Consider the following 19,342-nt stretch of genomic DNA (forward strand, 5'->3'; position numbering starts at 1 on the left):
GTTCTGGAGTTGGTCAAGTCACCTAATTTCTCTTGGCCTTCATTTCCTCACTGTAGTAATAGCATGTGCACTGGTGAGACAAATGAGGCACAGAGAGGTTGAGCCACTTGCCCAGTGTCACAGCTGACTCCACAATTGATGGGCTCAATACTAATTAGCACTTATTGGAGGCCCACTGTGTGCCAAGCACTGTGCTAAGCTAAGAAATGTTTCCCCTCTGACAGCAACCCCCTTAGTGCTGGAGAAACTAAGGCATGAAGAGATTGGGTAATTTGCCAGGGAGCCTGACTTCGGAACCTAGCCTCTTAATGTGGGCCTCCCAAGAGTCCCCTTCCTCATTATGAGAAATCTGGAAACCACAGGGGGAAAGAGTGTGGCCAAAAACCCCTGGCTGCTCAGAGATGCTCCCTGTGCCCCACCCCAACCCCGTGGCCCCAGGCGCTATGGTTATTCTCTGCTTGTAATCTCTTACACCTCCCTCTCCCCAACCCTTAGCTCCCTGGGGTACATCCCCCTAATGAGGGTGGTGCAGTCGGTGCGACACACAACACGGAAATCCAGCACAACGCTGCGCGAGGGTTGGGTGGTTCATTACAGCAACAAGGACACACTGGTGAGTAGGTGGGGCGGGGCCACGCGGGGGCGGAGCTAAAATTGAGGCGGGGCTGGTTGGAGTCAGGGATGGGTGGGGTCATGCTGGAGGCAGAGCTAGAATTAGAGGGGTTGAATATGGCAATGAAGGAGGCAGGGCAGGATTTAAAGGGAGGGGCAGGATTAGGGTTAGGGGCGGGGCTTGGGTGGGATTAGAACTGGAGCCCTAACGGTGTTGGGGGGCAACGGTGTTGGAGGGTGGACTCACTCTCTCAAGTACCTCTCCCAACAGAGGAAACGGCACTATTGGCGTCTAGACTGCAAGTGCATCACGCTCTTCCAGAACAACACGACCAACAGATACTACAAGGTAGGTGTTCTGGCTCCCAGATTCCCCCAGACCTCCTGTCTTGGTCCACTGTCTTCTCCCCTCCTCTCCCAGTTGCTTCGGCCAAATACCTGCGAATCACACCCTCTGCCCACCCCCTGCTTCCCCGCTTCCATCCCATCAGCAAGTGCCACCCACCCGGACGCCCTACCCTGTGTTTGATCCTGGCTCCATCACTTTCTAGCTGGGGGACCCAGGCAAGTTTCCTCACTTCTCTGCACCCCGCATCTTGTAAAAAGCTTCAAAGAATAATCCTCGCCTCAGGGCTGTTGCCAGAATTCAAAGAGATAATCTACACAAAGGGATTAGTTTAGGGCCAGGCATATGTTAAGCTCCATTCAACTCCCAATAATTATAAGCGTGTTAGCACTATTACTTTATAATTCACTTATTAAATTATTTCTTTGTATTCGTCACCACCTCCCACACCAGCGCTGTGTTCCAGCCAGTCTCCTTGGGCCTTTGCTTCTGCCCTCGCCCTCAGAATCTTTTCCAATGTAACAGCCAAAAGAGTCGATTAAAACCGTTGCAACATTCCAATGGCTCCCACTGCCCTTAGAATAAAATCCAGGTGCCTGCCTTGCTTGTTCACCTGCTCTTGAGCATCTTCCTTACACTTCCTATGGCTGCTTCCTTCTCATCCTTCCCATCTTCCTCACACCATGCTGTCTAAAGTAGCATCCCATTAAGTCATCTCTGCCTCCAGGTTTTATTTGCTACATGAGTTTCCCTTTCTCATTCTTTCATTTTTCTTCCTCCCTTCCTTTTCCTTTCAACACTTTTCCAGGCTCACTCTTTTTCCTCCCCATGTACCTTCTCTCCTACCCAGGCCCCCTCTGCCTCCTTCCTGGTCTCCTGTGTCAGTCCCATCCTCTTCCATCTGCCCTCCATGCACAGCCAGAAAGACCTGCTCCCCTCCTTGCTCCATATCCTTCCATGGTTCCCCAGGGCCCTGGAGACAAAGCCCAGGCTCCTCCCTGTGGTCCATGAGGCCCTGCATGGCCTGGCTGTAGCCTGATGCCTTTATTTATTCATCAAATGTGACACACCTACTGTGTGCTAGGCACTATCCATGTAATGGGAATATGGCATGTCCCATGAACACAAGCCTTTTCTACCTCAGGGCCTTTGCATGTGCTCCTCCCAACCGCCTTATTCCTCCACCAGCTGGCTTCTTACCTTTCTGATTTCTGCTTCAATGTAGCTTCTGCCAGGAGCCTTTTCCTGATCACTCCATTCAAAGCAGGCCTTTCCCACTGACACTGGATTATGTGTGCTCTTCTGAGTAAGTGGGGAGCCCCAGGATCTGCCTGAGCCCTCACCTGTACTGGCTCTGTGTCCTGCCAGGAAATTCCACTGTCCGAAATCCTCACTGTGGAGCCTGCCCAGAACTTCAGCCTCGTGCCACCAGGCACCAACCCACACTGCTTCGAGATTGTCACTGCCAATGCCACCTACTTTGTGGGCGAAACTCCTGGAGGGGCCCCAGGAGGGCCCAGCGGGCATGGGGCTGAGGCCACCCGGGGCTGGGAAACAGCCATCCGTCAGGCCCTGATGCCCGTCATCCTCCAGGATGCACCCAGCGCCCCAGGCCATGCACCCCACAGTAAGTCCCCCAGCCCCAGTCCCTGGGAGGATGGGTCTCGGAGGGCTTGGGTGGGGTCCTGGGGAAGGGAAGAGCCAGGGGGAAGGTAGGGAATGGCAGAGTGGAGAATGAGAATGTGGCTTCTGGACTCAGCAGGCCAGGGTCCAAATCATGAAGCCCCCAGACCTGACGTGGCCTTGAGCATGTCACTTCTCTTTTCTGAATCTTGCTTGTCCTGAGTGGTAATGATGCCTCTGAATTGTGAGTTCAGACTTTTTAACTCATGCTCCTCTGTGCCTGGCCTGTGCTAGATAATGCTGGGGGCACAGCTGTGACCAAGACAACCCAGGACCTGCCCTTATGGGGCTCACAGTCTAGTAAGGGAGGCAGACCTGTCCCCAGACAGTAACAGAGTAGGCAGGGCTGGGACAGGAGAGCCGAGGACTCTGGGAACTCAGAGGGGGTCCCAGCCTGGGTGTCCAGGAGGGCTTCCTGGAGGAGGCAACATTGGAGCTGAGACCTGGAAGCTGAGGAGAGGTGAAATGAAGGGAAAGGAAATGGGAAATCCTTTCAGGCAGAGGCAAAGGATGATCAGAGTCTCAGGTTCCTGCCTTGTGGAGCTCATAATCTTGGGTGAGTGACAGACATTCATCAGATCATCCTGGGCGAATGACAAGTGGGACATAGAAATGTGGTGGAGGAAACTGACATGGCCCCAGGAGTGACATTTGAGCTGAGACTGAGTGATGAGGAGGATATAACTAAGTCCAGAATAAGGGGAAGGGCAGAGCAGAGACCCAGAGATAGGAGTATCCGAGGCCCCGCAGGGAGGCCAGCGTGGCGGGAATACCCAAGAACATGACAGGGGTAAAGTCAAAGAGGTCAGGGGCCAGACCCTGCCTGTTAAGCCATGTAAGGGGTTTGAGCTTCCTCCAGAGGGCGCTGGGGAGCCATGGCAGGATTTTGAGCAAGGGACGGATGGGGGTCTGGGTTGTGCAGGGTCCCTCTGGCTTCCCTGTGGAGGGTGAAATAGAAGAGAATGGAGTGCAGCAGGGTGACCATGGAGGAGGCTGAGGGGCAAGGACCACCCAGAAGTTCCTCAGGGAGGGGACAGATGTTCAAATGACAGAAGGATCAAGATTTTGGGAATGCCTGGCTCTGGTTGGGGCACATTCAGGTAAGATGCTGGGGTCAGTTTGGAGTTTCCCACTGAGCCTCAATTTCCTCCTCTGGAAAATGGGATCATCACACCTCCCTTGGTGCTAAGATCACAGAGTGAAATGCCCTGTGAACTCCTTTAGGACATCGCTTTTTGAGCCCCCTCAGCACATCTCGTTTCCTCTCCTCACTGGACTGAGGAGGGAGGTGCTTTTATTGTTCTCATTTTTCTTGATGAGAAAACTGAGGTTCATAGTGGACAAGTCACTCAGTAGCCTGAAGTTGCACGTTGGTCTGGCTCCAGAGGCTGCCTCTGGAGTTAAGGGTGAAAGTGATCCTGAGCCTGGGATCCGCTTACCTCCACCTCTACCTCTCCCCAGGACAAGCTTCTCTGAGTATCTCTGTGTCTAACAGCCAGATCCAAGAGAATGTGGTGAGACCCCACCCACACCCACGCCCCCAAGGATGTACTCCCTCTCCCCCTCCCAAACAGCCTCCCAGCTCTCCTGCCCTCCCCAGTCTCCTTGACCGCTCCCATCTCCATTTGCACCCCTGACCCTTCCTATCCCCACCCTTCAGGACATCGCCACTGTCTACCAGATCTTCCCGGACGAGGTGCTGGGCTCAGGCCAGTTTGGAGTGGTCTATGGCGGTAAGAACACATCAAGAGCTAACCCAGGGGTGGAGGAGGGTAGAACTCAGTGGTAGAGTACATGCCTAGCACACACAAGATCCTGGGTTCAATCCCCAGTACCTCCATTAAAAAAAAATGAACCTAATTACCTACCCCCCCCCCAAAACAAAACAAACAAAAAAAGAGCTAACTCAGAAAGGGGTCTTGGGGATTTCTGGGCTCTGGACCTTCCCTTCCGTTTGGCCACATGCTTACCTCCTTTTCTAGTGATTAGAAAGCGAGATCCTGGGGGCAGGTGGTTGCAGGCTCAGCTTTTCTCCCTGGGAAAGGCCAGTGACTTTCTCCCGCTTTTGATAGGGAGGGTGGATTCTGCACCTTTTGGCCACAGAGCGGGGTGCTAGATTCTGATTTGTTACAAATCTAGTTTCCCATGTTTAAGATTCCTCTCCTAGGAGCTCTGTCTTTCCTTTCTTTCATTCCCCCTTTATTCCCAGGGCCCCCCACCCCTCACATCTCTCCTGGGGCCCATTAGATGGCTTTTCACCCACCTCTACCCAGCTCTGGCTGTGGTGGTGGTGGTGGGGGTTCCTCTTGCCAGGACTAGAAGGTTCTACTCCCCTTACCCCCTACCTCCTGTATCCCCTGCCCAGGAAAGCACCGGAAGACAGGCCGGGATGTAGCAGTAAAGGTCATCGACAAACTGCGTTTCCCCACCAAGCAGGAGAGCCAACTCCGGAATGAAGTGGCCATTCTGCAGGTGACCCCGGGGTCTGTGGCCCAGCTCTGTTCCCCACCACCCCAATCCCAGTAGAGGCCTTCCTTTCCCACTTCCTCCTTTGAGGGGCCAACTGATCCAGTCTAGGGGTGGTCAGGGAAGGCTTCCTAGAGGAGGCAGTGTGCATGTTGAGAATGAAGGGGTGGGGAAGGTGTTCTGAGCAGAGCGAGCAGCCCATGCAAAGGTCTGGAGGTGAGAGGGAATGTGACATCTTCTAGGAACTTGAAGGCGTTCAAGATTATTAGATGGTTTATGTGTAGATAGGTGATGGCAGCTAGGCTAGGGAACAGAGTGGGGCCATACCCTGTGGGCTTTCTCCTGAGGGTACTGGGGAGCCATGAAGGATTGTGAGCAAGGAAGGAACAGAGTCATGTTTGCACTTTAGAACTATCCCTCTGGCTGCCTTTGGAGGGTAGGGAGGAGGCTGAATGGGGACTTGGGTGGGAGAGATTTGGTTCAGCTAGGAAAGGGCTGGGAGAAGAGGAAGGAGGCCCAGATTTAAAAGCTAGAGATATACGAAGCTCCTTCCCATTTCTCCACGCTTGCCCTCTCGCTCCCTCGACCCTGGGGTTTTACCAGCATTTCATGATAAAAAGATCTTTATGTTCACTGGGCGGTGCAGGAGGGGTGCTTCTGTCTGGGCTTGTGGAAGCCTCTTCCCCTCCCCCAATGCCACCCCCAGGGAAGGAGCAGGCTACCCTCCGGGGAAATCCTTCTTCCTGTTTGTCATCCATCTGCTCCCGTGGCTTGCCTCTGGGGTCTCAAGTTCATGGGTGACCTGGGTCCTGACCCCACCCCACCCACCTCAGAGTCTGCGGCACCCGGGGATCGTCAACCTGGAGTGCATGTTTGAGACGCCGGAGAAAGTGTTCGTGGTGATGGAGAAGCTGCATGGGGACATGCTGGAGATGATCCTCTCCAGTGAGAAGGGCCGGCTGCCTGAGCGCCTCACCAAGTTCCTCATCACCCAGGTGAGCCCGCCCTGCCCATCACCCTGCCCACCTTCCCGCCCACTACCAGCCTCCACTCCACGCAGCCCACCTGCCCTGCAAGAGGGCCCTGTGTGCCCTGAAAGTCAGGCAGACTCTGGCTGGTACTCATAATAGCAGATAATAGAAAACGTAATAATAGAGTAATAATAACAATCAGAAAAGAATTAGAGTAATAACTTTAAAATAATAATAGAGCAATAATAGAACAGTTAAGAGTAATAATAGTAGAGTAATAACAATAGAAACAGAATAGGATAATAAGTAGAAAAGTAACAGTAATAACTTATTATAGGAAAATAATAAATGATTATTATTTTATATTTTTTATTACTTTGTATAGTGAGTCAGCCTCCTGGGGCCTGCTTTATTCATGTAGAAAAAGAGGAGGGGAGAGAGGCCTTTCTCTGGGGAGTGCATTCATTTATTCACTTATTAGATTGTTCAGCAAACACTGCCTGAACCCCTGCCCGTGCCTGGCCCCATACTGGACAGTGCCAAGGACACAGTGGTGACTGAGATAGGCCCAGCCCTGGACAGTGATCACTCAGAGTGGGCAGGGCTGGGATGGGGGCTGCTGATAATAATGATAAATAATGTGATCACTAACCTTTAGTGAGCGCTTACTGTGTGCCTCACTGCTGTAGTTCATTTAGTCTTCATAGCACCCTATGTGGTGGTGGCCATTATTACTCCCATTGTACTGAGGCTCAGAGACTAAGTAACTCGCCCAGAGTCCCACAGCGGGTGGGATTTAAGCCTCAGAACTGTGCTTTTAACTAGTAAAGTCAAACTAACTTGTGTTACCTGTGTATGTGCGCACGTGAGTGCATTTTACTTGGTTTCGCATCACATAGAACACTGTATGTTGTTCCGCTTCTTACTTCCTTCACTTTAATAGTGCTTCTGGAAGACTTTTCTATTTCAGTATATAGTTAGCAGAACTTCCTCTTTTTCTTAATTGCATCGCATGGCAGATATTACCAAATTCCCCAGTTGCTGAGCATATAAGTAGTTTTTACTATTCCACTACTACAAACCACATCCTGTGAACATTTGACAGTCCCTGGTGGGAGAATTTCAGTAGAACATGTTTCAAATAGTAGACTCCCGAGTTAAAGGAAATGTACTTTACATTTTTTTAAAAAAGATGTTGCTTAGTTATTCTCTAAAACCCCTTTCAGTCTTTGTTCTCACCAACTGAGTTTGAGGGTGTCGATTTTCTCACTCCTTACTAACCATGGATAATATACCCATCAGTCTTATAGGTGGAAAAAGATTATTTCATGTGGCTTCATTTGGTGGTTGAAAAACCATGGATGATGTTGAGCCTATTTTCACATGTTTATTGGCCTCTGCTTTATGTAATTTTTGCCCATTTTTCAATTGGATTATTCTTATTTAATTGTGAGTGCCATTTGTATGTGAAGGACACTGGATCTTTGTCACTTGTGTCGTTCAGGTCTTTTATCCCAGTATTTGTGTTCCTCTTCATTTTCTTCATGGCATTGCATTTTCTGGGTTTCACAGCCTTCCTAGAAAGACCTTCTTACTTGGCTGGTACCACACCTGATTCCGGGATGTGTTCTCTGTTGGTTGCAAAGTCCCCTGTGTTGGCTTCCTTTCTCAGGCCCAGTACCCTTGCTCTCCCAAGCTGTGTGCCTTTGTCAGGCTGGCTTGCGGTGTGGGGACAGAAACCCACTGAGGCAGGCTCATCCAGACTTCAGGTGGAGAGGGAAAAACTGCCTGCCTTCAGCAACCGAGGTGGTTCCTTTTTTTCCCTTATCTTTCATCTCTTCCTCTCTTTTTTGCCTGTGTTCTTCTGTCTTTCTCTCTGCAGATGTCTGCTTTCTGCCTCTTGCCTGCCTCACCCCAAGTCCTGTGCTAAGCCCTTTACCTCATAAACCTGTGTAGGCTCCACAAGCACCTGTGAGGTAGGTATTACTCTAACCCCCATCTTACAGAGGAGGAAAACTGAGGTGGAGGGAGGTTCCCGGGTCTCATCCATCACACAGCATGGCAGCGATTTAACTGAGGTTTGCTTCTGGATCTGTCTGGCTTCTAATCTGCCCTCTTTCTTCACCCTATTTACTTAGCATTGGGAAAATCAACAAAATGAAGATCTGGGGGTGGGGCATAGCTCGGTGATAGAGCACATGCTTAACATGCACAAGGTCCTGGGTTCAATCCCCAGTACCTCCATTTAATTAATTAATTGATTAATTAATTAATTAATTAATTAATTAACCAACCTAATTGCCTCCCCCATCCAACAACAATAACAACAACAAAACAAACAAACAAAAAACGGAAGATGTGTAGAGGATGTCCATACACATCTTTGGATCTCAGTCTCCCTGTCTGTAGAATGAGGAACTTGGACCTCAGCAGAAGCTTTCTAATAGCATTTCCATACTTGAAAGTCACCCAGAGAAAACAATGAGAAACACATATATTGCAGTTCTAAGATACAGATTACAGCTTCATGCTTCCATCTGTCTGTATGTGCAGTACATTTGATATTTTGTTTAGGTGACACAGAATTGAGGAAAATCATGGTTCCCACAGATAAGTGGCTACAAATGATAATAGTTTTTTTAAAATTAATTAATTAATTAATTTTGTGGCAGGAGAGGTAGTTAGGTCTATTTATTTATTTATAGAGGAGGTACTGGGGATTGAACCCAGGACCTCATACATGTTAAGCATGCACTCTACCGCTTGAGCTATACCCTCTCCCCAATAGTTTTTTTTTTTTTAAATCAGCTCACCTTGCTGTCATAGAATACTCTTGAACTAACAGATACAGCAGGAAAAGCTTTATTTGAAACACACACAGAAATATATTCACCAACAGGCTATCACAAAATTACTAACCAAAAACAGCAACAATAATAGCTCACATGGAGTGCTTGCTCTGTGCCAGACACTGCCTGAAGCACTTTATATGCCTCAATTCATTTAAAGCTCACTTCCACCCATGAGGAGTTATTACCCCCATTTTACAGGTGAGTAAACAGACCCAGAGAGGTAAAGTGACTTGCCCAAGGCAGCAGGCTGGGAAGTGGGGAGCCAGAGTTGCTACCCTGGTAGGCTGGCTCTAGAATCCCCCAGCTCTTAAGGGTGTTACATTTGATTTATAACATGTCGTATGGGTATTGTTTGTATTGTTTCATATTTCAGTGTTTTAATGGATGAAAAATACATTTTAAAAAAATCGAATCGCACAATAGTACCTCCATGATCATAGCTCTTTTTCATTAGGATCCACATGCCAGAGGGTCTCAGGATCTTCCCAAACCCTCAGGATCTTCCAGTTCAGCCTTCCTAAAATCATATATCCAACTGCTATCTCTGGTGGAAATGGTCCTGGGGTTTTGAGATTCTTCTTTGGTGCTCCAGTGCCTTTCCTAGCACTGGTGGACATCTTTAGGATACTGAGAGGGGCATGGATGGGTTTCGGAGGGCTGGCTGCTGAAGGTGGAATCTGGGGTGGGGACCTTTCAAACTTTCTTACCAGAACCATTTCCTCCCCTCAGATCTTGGTGGCTTTGAGACACCTTCACTTCAAGAACATTGTCCACTGTGACTTGAAACCGGAAAACGTGTTACTGGCATCAGCCGACCCATTTCCTCAGGTCAGATATGTCCCCTCCTGATGTGGGGAAATCCATCCAACACTGGTGGGGGGGGTGGGGATTGTATTAATCAAGATGCTTAATCAAACACAGAGACTCAAGATAACAGTGCCTTGTTTTTCACTCGTGTAGGGTCCAGCATAAGCATTTTGAGGCTGAAAAAGCAGTTCCAGGGTGCTGGGGACCACAGCTCCTGCTGTCTTGTTCTGGCCTCTCCATGGTGTTGCCTGGTCTTCATGGTCCAGGATGTCCTTCCATCGTGAAAAGATAATAGGGGAGAAAGGATAGAGGGGAGGGAGGAAGGAAACGAGGGAGAGGAAATTGACACACCTCTTTCCTTCCCTGAGGCAATACTTTCAAGTTGCACAGGGCACTTCTCACATCTCATTGGCTGGGGCTTGATTATGTGGTCATGGCTGGCAGCAAGGGAATCTGGGAAATGTAGTTTCATTCTGGGTGGTCATGCGGCCTGTTAAAGTCAGGATTTTTATTAAGGGGAGAAGCAGAGAACAGATATTGGGGGGCAACTGGTGGTTTCTTCTGTGGGTTGGTTAGGAAAACAGTTTTGATGAGAACCCCTTTGGGGCAGAGCCAGATGAGCAAGGCAGATGATTATCACAGCTACAATTTATTACTTGCCTACTGTGTTTAAGGGCCTTTAGTTACAGCTTCTCATTTAGACTATCCACATCCCTGTGAAATTTTTTCTTTATTATCTGTGTTTTTCAATCATTTCGTTCATTCCATTTTAAAAGTTCATTTTAGTCATCAACTAAAAATTATTATGTGCCTACTATGTGCCAAGATCCATGCTAGGGCATTTGGAACTGTGGTAAGTAAAGACATCCCCATTTCTCTGCCCACAGTTTACAGCTGAGGGTGATTTGGCCCCCCAGGGGACATTTGACAATGTTGGAGATATTTTTGGTTGTCACAACTCTTTGGTGGTGGGGGGTTGCTACTGGCATTTCGGAATGCTGAACATCCTATAGTGCACAGGACAGCCCCATAACAAAGGATTATCTTTCCCCAATGTCAATAGTGCTGGGCATGAGAAATCCTAATTTAGAGCAATAATACCCAACTAGAAATATAATATGAACCATATCTACAATTTTACATTTTCTGATAGCCACATTTTAAAAAGTAAAAAGAAACTGGTGAAATTAATTTTAATAATATACTTTATCCTAGTATATCTAAATAATACCTTTCTAACATGTAATCAACATAAACATTAATAAAATATTCTTTAATTCAGGTATAAAATTTCCATCAGAAATACTTAATTTTGTACTTAGAGTTTATAAAATTAACAGTCAGAAAAGAAAACTGACACACTCGAGTTATTCCAAGCATATTCACAAGTTTTCCAATAAATAAATCCAGGATCCCTTTTAAAATGCAAATTAATTAAAATTAAATAAAAAATAGTGGGGAGGGTGTAGCTCAATGGTAGAGTGTGTGCTTGGCATGCAAAAGGTCATGGGTTTAATCCCCAGTACCTACTTCCATTAAAATAAAGAAATAAACAAACCTAATAATTCCCCCCAAAAACAAAATAATAATAATTTAAAAATATAATAATAATAAAATAATAATAATAATAATAAATAATAATAATAATAATAAAATAAATAAATAATAGTTGCTCAGTTGCACTTGCCACATTCAAGAGCTCAGCAACCACATGTGGCCAGTGACCACCATATTAGACAGCACAGATCATAGAGGGAAGAGCAAGTGTTGATCAAATTTGTCACGGAAATGTAAGTATATCTGTGATGAGTTCTGTGACACAGTTCCATGAGCTCATGTAACTGTATAACCCAGTTGGAGAGTCAGAAAAAACCAATCTGAAGAAAGAGTAGTTTTGGGGAGGGATAAGTGTTCCAGGCAGTTGGAACACCCTATGCAAAGGCCCTGTGATGGAAAGAACTGTACTTCTGGTTTTTTTAACAGCTTTTTTGAGATATAATTCATATATTATTATACAATTCACCAATTTAGAGTATACAGTTTAGTAGCTTTTAGTGTATTCAGAGTTGTGTAACAACAATCAATTTTAGAACATTTTCATCACTGCAAAGGAAACCTCATCCCTCTTAGCCATCATCCTCCAATCTCACCATCCCCCCACCCCCAACCACTAATCTACTTTCTGTGGATTTGCCTATTCTGGGCATTTCATATAAACGGAATAAACAATACATATAAATGGCGTATGCAATAATATGATGTGTGGTCCTTTGTAACTGGCTTCTTTGAGTTAATGTTTTCAAGGTTCATTTATGTTGTAGCATGTGTCAGTATTTCATGTCTTCTTATGGTTGAATACTATTCATTGTAAGGTCGGTAGAAGTGTTTTGAGTAGGGGAGGGATAGTATGTGAATAGAAGTGGCAGCTGCCTGTGGGCTGCTAGGCCGCAGACAGGACCTTGAACCCAGGTCTTGTCTTGCCAGCTCTAAAACCTCTTCATGACCCTAGACTGCCTCCAACAAAGGCAAGGTACTTTCACACCCGTTACTGTCTGGATACCATGGTCAGTGTTTTACAAGCTGGGTCCCATTTAACCCCCAGGGAAACCTGAGAGGCAGCTGTTGTTAACATCCCCAATCCAGATAACAAAACTGGGGCTGGGAGAAGTTAGGTCCCTCCACTGAGATCACCAAGGCTTGCTGTGTGCCCACCGCTGCTCCTGACACTTTCCACGTATTTGCTCTTTCAATCCATATAGCTTCCCTTTAAGGTAGGGACTTTAGCATGTCTCCATTATGCAAAAAAGGAAACAGAGGCAAGAGGAGGTTGAGACTTGTTCCACGTAACAGAGGTATAGTGGCAGGGAGCCCTCACTGCATGCCAGGCATTTATTGTCCTGTGAGCTTTAGACAGATGGACTCATGCAGTCCTCACTACAGCCCTATGAGATAGGCGCTAGTATGCTTCTCCTCCTCAAAGATGAGGAAACAGAGGCACATAGAGAGGAAGTCACTTGCCCAGAGCCACCCAGCTAGTGAGAAGAGGAGCCTGGATTCGAACCCGCCTGTGATTTTGTCTGGAATATCGTGGTGGGGACACACTTGGGGAGGGGTGGAAGGGGCGGCCCCTACACCCACTCAGACCCTCCACCCCTCGCCTCTGCAGGTGAAGCTGTGTGACTTTGGCTTCGCACGCATCATCGGTGAGAAGTCGTTCCGGCGCTCGGTGGTGGGCACGCCGGCCTACCTGGCGCCCGAGGTGCTGCTCAACCAGGGCTACAACCGCTCGCTGGACATGTGGTCAGTGGGCGTGATCATGTACGTGAGCTTAAGCGGCACGTTCCCCTTCAATGAGGACGAGGACATCAAGGACCAGATCCAGAATGCTGCCTTCATGTACCCTGCCTGCCCTTGGAGCCTCATCTCCGCGGGAGGTGTGTGGGACTCCGTTTACTCCTGTGCACAGAGGCTGGGCCTGTGGTGGGGGTGGGGTGGGAAGTGGGCGGAGCCGCAGGAGGATGGGCTCTGAAAAAGCCTGGAGCATGGGTGGAGTCTAGTGATGGGGCCGGGACATGAGTGACTTTGAACGTGGATGGATGTATGTGAGGGAGACTGTGTGGAGAAGGCCTGTCCTCAGAGGGGTTTACACAGTGAGGCCTTCTTTCGCGGCTTATGATCAAGGAGGGAGCCTTGGATGAATGCTGGTTTGTCTTGAATGCCTGACACTCGATGAGCCTCCTTTTCGTAAAGAACAGGCCTCCATCTTTGAGCCTTCTGCAGGGAACCGGTGACTGGCATCTTATTGTTTTGACCCATTTTATTTTTGTGGATATGGCAAGTGATGTTTGAATTTCCCTTGACTAGGGTGATGTAAAGTTACCATTTTATGTAATTCATTTTCACCTTAAAATTATATTGGAGGGGGCGGTAATAGCTTAGTGACAGAGTACATGCTTAGCATGCATGAAGTCATGGGTTCAATCCCCAGCACCTCCACTTAAAAAAAAAAAAAGTAAATTGGATAAAAAGAGTGAATTGATTTAAAACAAAAATGTACCAATTTTTACAGGGTTTATGTACATAGTTCAAATTTTTGTATATACAAAAGTGTCTAAAGTGAAAATTCTCTCTTACTCTTTTTTCTGCCATTCTTCCCAAAGGCAATGACTATTACGAGTCTCTTTTTATATACATGTGAGCTGATATGTGGGCATATATTTTCTTATTTCCCCTTTTACATAGATGGCAGCATATTATACACAATGTTTTCCAACTTCCTTTGTCCATATCCCAGTAAGCTTGGGTAAATGAGTTGGCTTAAAGAAAAATACTAAGTGAAGAATAGCACAGGTTTACCTGTGTGTACCTGTGTGTGACAAAACTTAGGAAGGTGACATAGGAATGAAGAAACTGAGGTAGAGACTTGGTGAAGAGATGTAGGATCTCATGTGTGTGCCGCGCGAGGGAGCGGGTAGATAAATGTAATTTAATGAGGAAATGGATGGGTGAGTGATTAGTGCAGGTGAGGCTTCCAGTCCACCTGGGTCAGTGCAGAAGGACGCCTGGAAAACAGGCAGGTAGGCTGGGGTGGTCTGTTGGAGGAGGGGTGGTCCCTCACCCTGCAGGTCTTGAGCTGTCTCCTTTCTGTGCAGCCATCGACCTCATCAACAACCTGCTGCAGGTGAAGATGCGCAAGCGCTACAGCGTGGACAAGTCTCTCAGCCACCCCTGGTTACAGGTGATGCAGGGGGCGGGGCTGAGAGCGAAGCGGGAGGGGCTGGCCCATTGGCTGGGTTAGAGGAAGAGGTGGAACCAGATCTCTTATTGGCTGCGCAGGTAGTGATGGATGTAGGTACATTTTCCGAAGATAGGGATCGTGGCTGAGCCTCCCATTGGCTGGCTGTAGAAGGGGGTGGAACTAATTGGAGGGATGGGTTGTGAAGGGTGTGGCTTCATCTTCCTTGGTACCCGGCTTCTCACTGGCAGCGCACTATTGGCTACCTTGGTGCGGCACAGAACTAACCCCTGTTCTCCTGGGCCCAGGAATACCAGACGTGGCTGGACCTCCGAGAGCTGGAGGGGAAGATGGGCGAGCGGTACATCACGCATGAGAGTGACGACACGCGCTGGGAGCAGTTTGTGGCAGAGCACCCACTGCCCGGGCCGGGGCTGCCAGCCGACGGGGAGCTTGGTGGGATCTTCCCACCCCAGGACCACGAGATGCAGGGGCTAACGGAGCGCATCAGCCTCCTCTGAGGCCTGGTGATCCCGCCCCAGCTGCCTTGTGGTGCTGTCCTCCCGCCCTCGAAGAGCGGCCCTTCTCACCATCCCAGCGATGAACTGTTCTAGGGGAAGCAGCTTCCTGCCCAAACTGGATGGGACACGCCTCGAGGGAGGGGCATGGCGGGGTGGTGTCGGGGCCGGGGTTAATTTACAAAATTAATTCCCCAGCAATTAAAATGGGCTCATCTCTGGCCCCATGGCCTTGTTCTTTGGCCACACTGTACTCTCCTTAGTTTGTTGTTCAACAAGATGGAGTTCACCTGGAAAGAAGATGGGATGGAGGAGGGATGGGGGGCATTGAAGGAAGAGGAGTATTGGAAGGAGGACTACCCGGGTTAAACATATATAGAGAGGGAGGACTGCCAGGAGTGAAGACTAGAAAGGGGAGCAGTATGGAGAGCATAACGAAGAGAGGGAAGAGTAATGGAGGAGAGATGGAAAGAGTACGATTGCAGGGTGAGGGATTTAGAGAAAAGCAAACGATCTCATAGCTTAATGGCTTATTTTTTATTTGGTGTTGTTGCTACTAACCACCACTATTAATAATAATAACAAGGCAGTTAGCACAAGTCTGGTCCACAGTAGAAAGCTGATAGTTAATAGTATTGTCTTAAATTGATGTGGTATCTTCTCTACACAGTGAATGCACTCATTTGCTGGTTCATCCATTTGTCACATGGCACAGGTGTTGCTGGGGACACGGTGGTGATGGAGACAGCCTAGGTCCCATCTTCAGGGGGTTCACTGTCCAGTTGGGAGACAGACATGATCCAGAGTGGAGCCGGCTGGAATGGGAGAGCCCAAGAGGGTGGGGCAGCCTAGAGCAAGCCTGGGGGTCTGTGGAGGCAGCTCTTCTGTGCTGGCTTCTTATGCTTCACCTTGGCCCTGAGGTTATAGGCAGAGGGAACCTCTTTCCTTTGACCCCTGCCCTCCAGTTCCCTAGCTCCCCGTTGTTCCTGGACTTTTGGCCCTGCAGCTGAAGGCAAGTGATGAAAGCATGCACTTGAACAAGTTCTGTTTACATCCTGGTTATGCTCGGACTTATACATTACAGTTAAAGATTTTCCTGAGCCCCATAAAAATACGGCGGTATTTAGCAGCCAATTTAGGCTAGGTACCGGGAGCTTACTCTCCCTGTCTTCTCAATTTATTATCAATTAGACCATCTGCTGGTCGGTTCCAGAGTTGCAGCTTTTAATTGGAAAAAGCTAAATGAACCTCAGTCAATGAGGATCTCCAAATGAGCCAGAACACCTCCGAGGCATCATCTGAGACAACGCTATTGGGGAATGTCTTAGACTCCATCCTGAATGCCTCTCCTTCTAAAGCTGGTCTTGGGAGGGGGAACGTATAGCTCAGGGGTAGAGCGCAGGCTTAGCATGCATGAGGTCCTGGGCTTAATCCCCAGTACCTCCATTAACAACAACAACGACAACAAAAAAGATTGGTCTGAAGTCCAGGAGTGTAGACTACTCAGGCCCAATCCTTGACAATCACATTGCTTCTATCTTGGCCACTAGTTTGGTTAACATCCCGAGACCAGAAATTAGAGACAAGATCAAAAACATAATGTTAACTGGCAAAATGCTTTGATTACAAATTCCAAAAGAGCCCAACATCATGAGGATGCAGATAAAACCAAATCTACACAACCCAATTTAAGGTCCTACTACTTAAACAATTAGAGACCAAAAGGAAAAAAGAAAAAGAAAAAGAAAAAGAAAAAGAAAAAGAAAATCCTAGAGGGAGAGGGGATAGCTTGGTGGTAGAATGTGTGCTAAGCATTCACAAGGTCCTGGGTTCTATTCCCAGTACCTCCATCTAAATAGATAGATAGACAGACAGATAGATAGATAGACAGATAGATAGATAGATAACTTAATTAACCCCCCGCCAAAAGGAATTTTTAAAAATCCATCCTATCGCCGTCAAAAAACCACAAAACCTAATCTTGATAGAGACATCTATAGATACTGTAAAGAAAAGGGACATTGGACTTGAGACTGCCCAGCTTTAAAATACAAAAAGGAATTTGAGCCTGAGATTTGGTCTCCCCAGTGACTCCCAGCAGACTTTCTCCTTTGTGTCCAGAAATACCCCTCAACCCACAGAGGGAAATGCCCATCCTCACTGATGGGCAATCTACCACCAGTTTTGTAGATACAGGGGCCACTCCCACCCTCTTAAGTATCTTACAGTCCTCCCAGTCCTCTCCTCCCTCAGTACCCAGCAATGATTTCCATGAGATGCCACACTGTTTACCCTTGTCTAAGCCACTCTCCATCTCATTAGGCCCCTTACTAAGCAGTTTCTTCCTCAAACTACTCCAATAAATCTTTCAGCAAGGGATATTCTGTCAGTTGGGAACATTAAGATTTCAGATTCACAGGTGAGCCTGTCTCTCACAGTCCCTGACTGCAACAACTGTCCATCTTAGATCATTCATCTTCCTCACCCCCAGCCCTCTAAAATAACCATCAACCTCTCCCCTAGGGCCATAGATTCAAGATATGCTGACCCAAGTTCCCGATTCTCTTTGGGCCTCCAACTCAACATACATAGGGTGCATCTTGGAGGCTGAGCCTCTGAAAGTGGAAAGCGATTTTTCCCATGCGCCCCTCCTGAAACCACCTCAACAAGTCTGACACCAGAGGCCCACTAAGGCCTCAACCCATTCACTATTCAAGGCCTCCGGACACCCCCCTCCAGCCCCTGCAACACTTCCATATTGTCTGTCAAGAACCCCAAACTTACTGCTGGGGTACTGGCTAGTCCAAGACCTCTAGGCCATAAATAAAACAGTCAAACCTTGGTTCCTGAGAGTTCCACTCCAAACACCATCCTGGCCTCTCTCTACCTTCCAACACCATCTACTGTACTGTGTGAACCCACATCTCCACCTTCTTTCACATGCCTCTACTGTGATTCACAATCCCTTTTGGTTTTCACCTGGGAAAGTCAACACTACTCAGGGACAGGTATGTCTCAAGGATTCCCTGAAGCTCCTGTGTACTTTTCTCAGACTTTCAGTGTAAACCAGAACTTTGGTTTTCCCTCGCGCTTCCTCTCTAATCACCTTCCCGTCTGCCCTCTTCATCCAACAGCTCACTCCCTGACACGCAATATCTACTCCAGGTCCTGGCTCAGAGGGATGCAAGGTATCTAGGGACAAATTAAAGCTTTGACAGTCACAAGTACACTATTTAGGGTATGACGTTGCACCTGAAGGTAAAACCTTATCGGCAGAATGCATTTACCCCATCATTAATTTCATCTTCACCCAAGACTAATACGCAATTCCAATGGTTTCTGGGTCTGTTGTGGGTTGAATTGTGTTCCCCTCCAATATATACATATATGACTTATCCACTAGTATCTGGGAATGTGACCGGATTTTGGAAATAGGATTGTTGCAGATGGATTCAGCGTTGTTCCACATACCCCTCTCCAAGACCCCTCCCAACTCAGTGCTCGATTGTTACAGGAAGCTCTCCCTATCTCACCATCTATGAATCAGGATTCACATGCTTCTTCCTCAGCTTCCATAATGGCCCCTTCATGGGACTCAGTCTCTGTAATCACTGAACTTCTACGCAATAAATGACACCGTAACAACTCTAATGGCAGGAACCACCTCCTCATTGAACTCAACCAGGGTTTTCCAGAGATCAAAATATTATTAATCCCAAGTCAACTGATGCCACCAAGAATTTCTCTTTGTATCAGTGGCATCGTGCCTCTTGTGACTCATCTCATGATCCTGCATCTTCTCCTTGATTTTCCACCTTTAATCAACCTTTGTTTTCTGATCACTCAAATAAACAAGGCAATTACTTCCATGAGTCTTGAATTGTCCCCTGATGATGGATAATTTACATGTGGAGACTTTGCAGTCCTGATCAGCATTTCAATTTCCCTTTTGTCAATACCTAAACTTCATGCTTTCTCCTGTCCAGCCCTGACTCCTCATAAACATAAGAGACCTGTCAAATCCTGCAGAGGCTGACAATCATGAGAACACAAGATTCAGGATGCCCGTGATCTCCTTTTTTCATTAGAACCCACAGAAACCTTGGAACAGGAAACCAAATGCTGGGGAGTAAACTCCAAGTATTTAATATGGACCCTGACCATGTTTGGGCAACTCTTGGACCCAGGTTAGGGGCTTCCAGGGGAGAGACTTGTGGGTTGTGGAACTCTCCAGACACCATCGTCATCCACATCAACAGGCCAACAAGGAAATCCACAAAATTGCTACCGCTGTTCTGACTTCACCAGCCAAGGATCTCTCCTCACCTCCTACTTGGAACTCTCAACTAGCT

General features: G+C 47.6%; 1 protein-coding gene across 1 annotated transcript in view; it reads left to right on the forward strand.

The window, feature by feature from the left end:
- PRKD2 (protein kinase D2) overlaps positions 1-15,243 on the forward strand; it is a 29,864-nt gene extending 14,621 nt beyond the window's left edge. Inside the window, 11 exon segments of the mRNA XM_032485719.1 lie at positions 496-613; positions 884-961; positions 2,327-2,585; positions 4,103-4,155; positions 4,302-4,374; positions 5,007-5,113; positions 5,941-6,102; positions 9,660-9,758; positions 12,904-13,171; positions 14,390-14,475; positions 14,781-15,243. Of these exon segments, the coding sequence (XP_032341610.1) occupies positions 496-613; positions 884-961; positions 2,327-2,585; positions 4,103-4,155; positions 4,302-4,374; positions 5,007-5,113; positions 5,941-6,102; positions 9,660-9,758; positions 12,904-13,171; positions 14,390-14,475; positions 14,781-14,993 (1,516 nt within the window). The 3' untranslated portion in view covers positions 14,994-15,243.
- The last annotated feature ends 4,099 nt before the right edge of the window (positions 15,244-19,342 follow it).

Source organism: Camelus ferus, chromosome 9 (genome assembly GCF_009834535.1).
Source record: "Camelus ferus isolate YT-003-E chromosome 9, BCGSAC_Cfer_1.0, whole genome shotgun sequence".
In the NCBI taxonomy this organism is placed as follows: Eukaryota; Metazoa; Chordata; class Mammalia; order Artiodactyla; family Camelidae; genus Camelus; species Camelus ferus.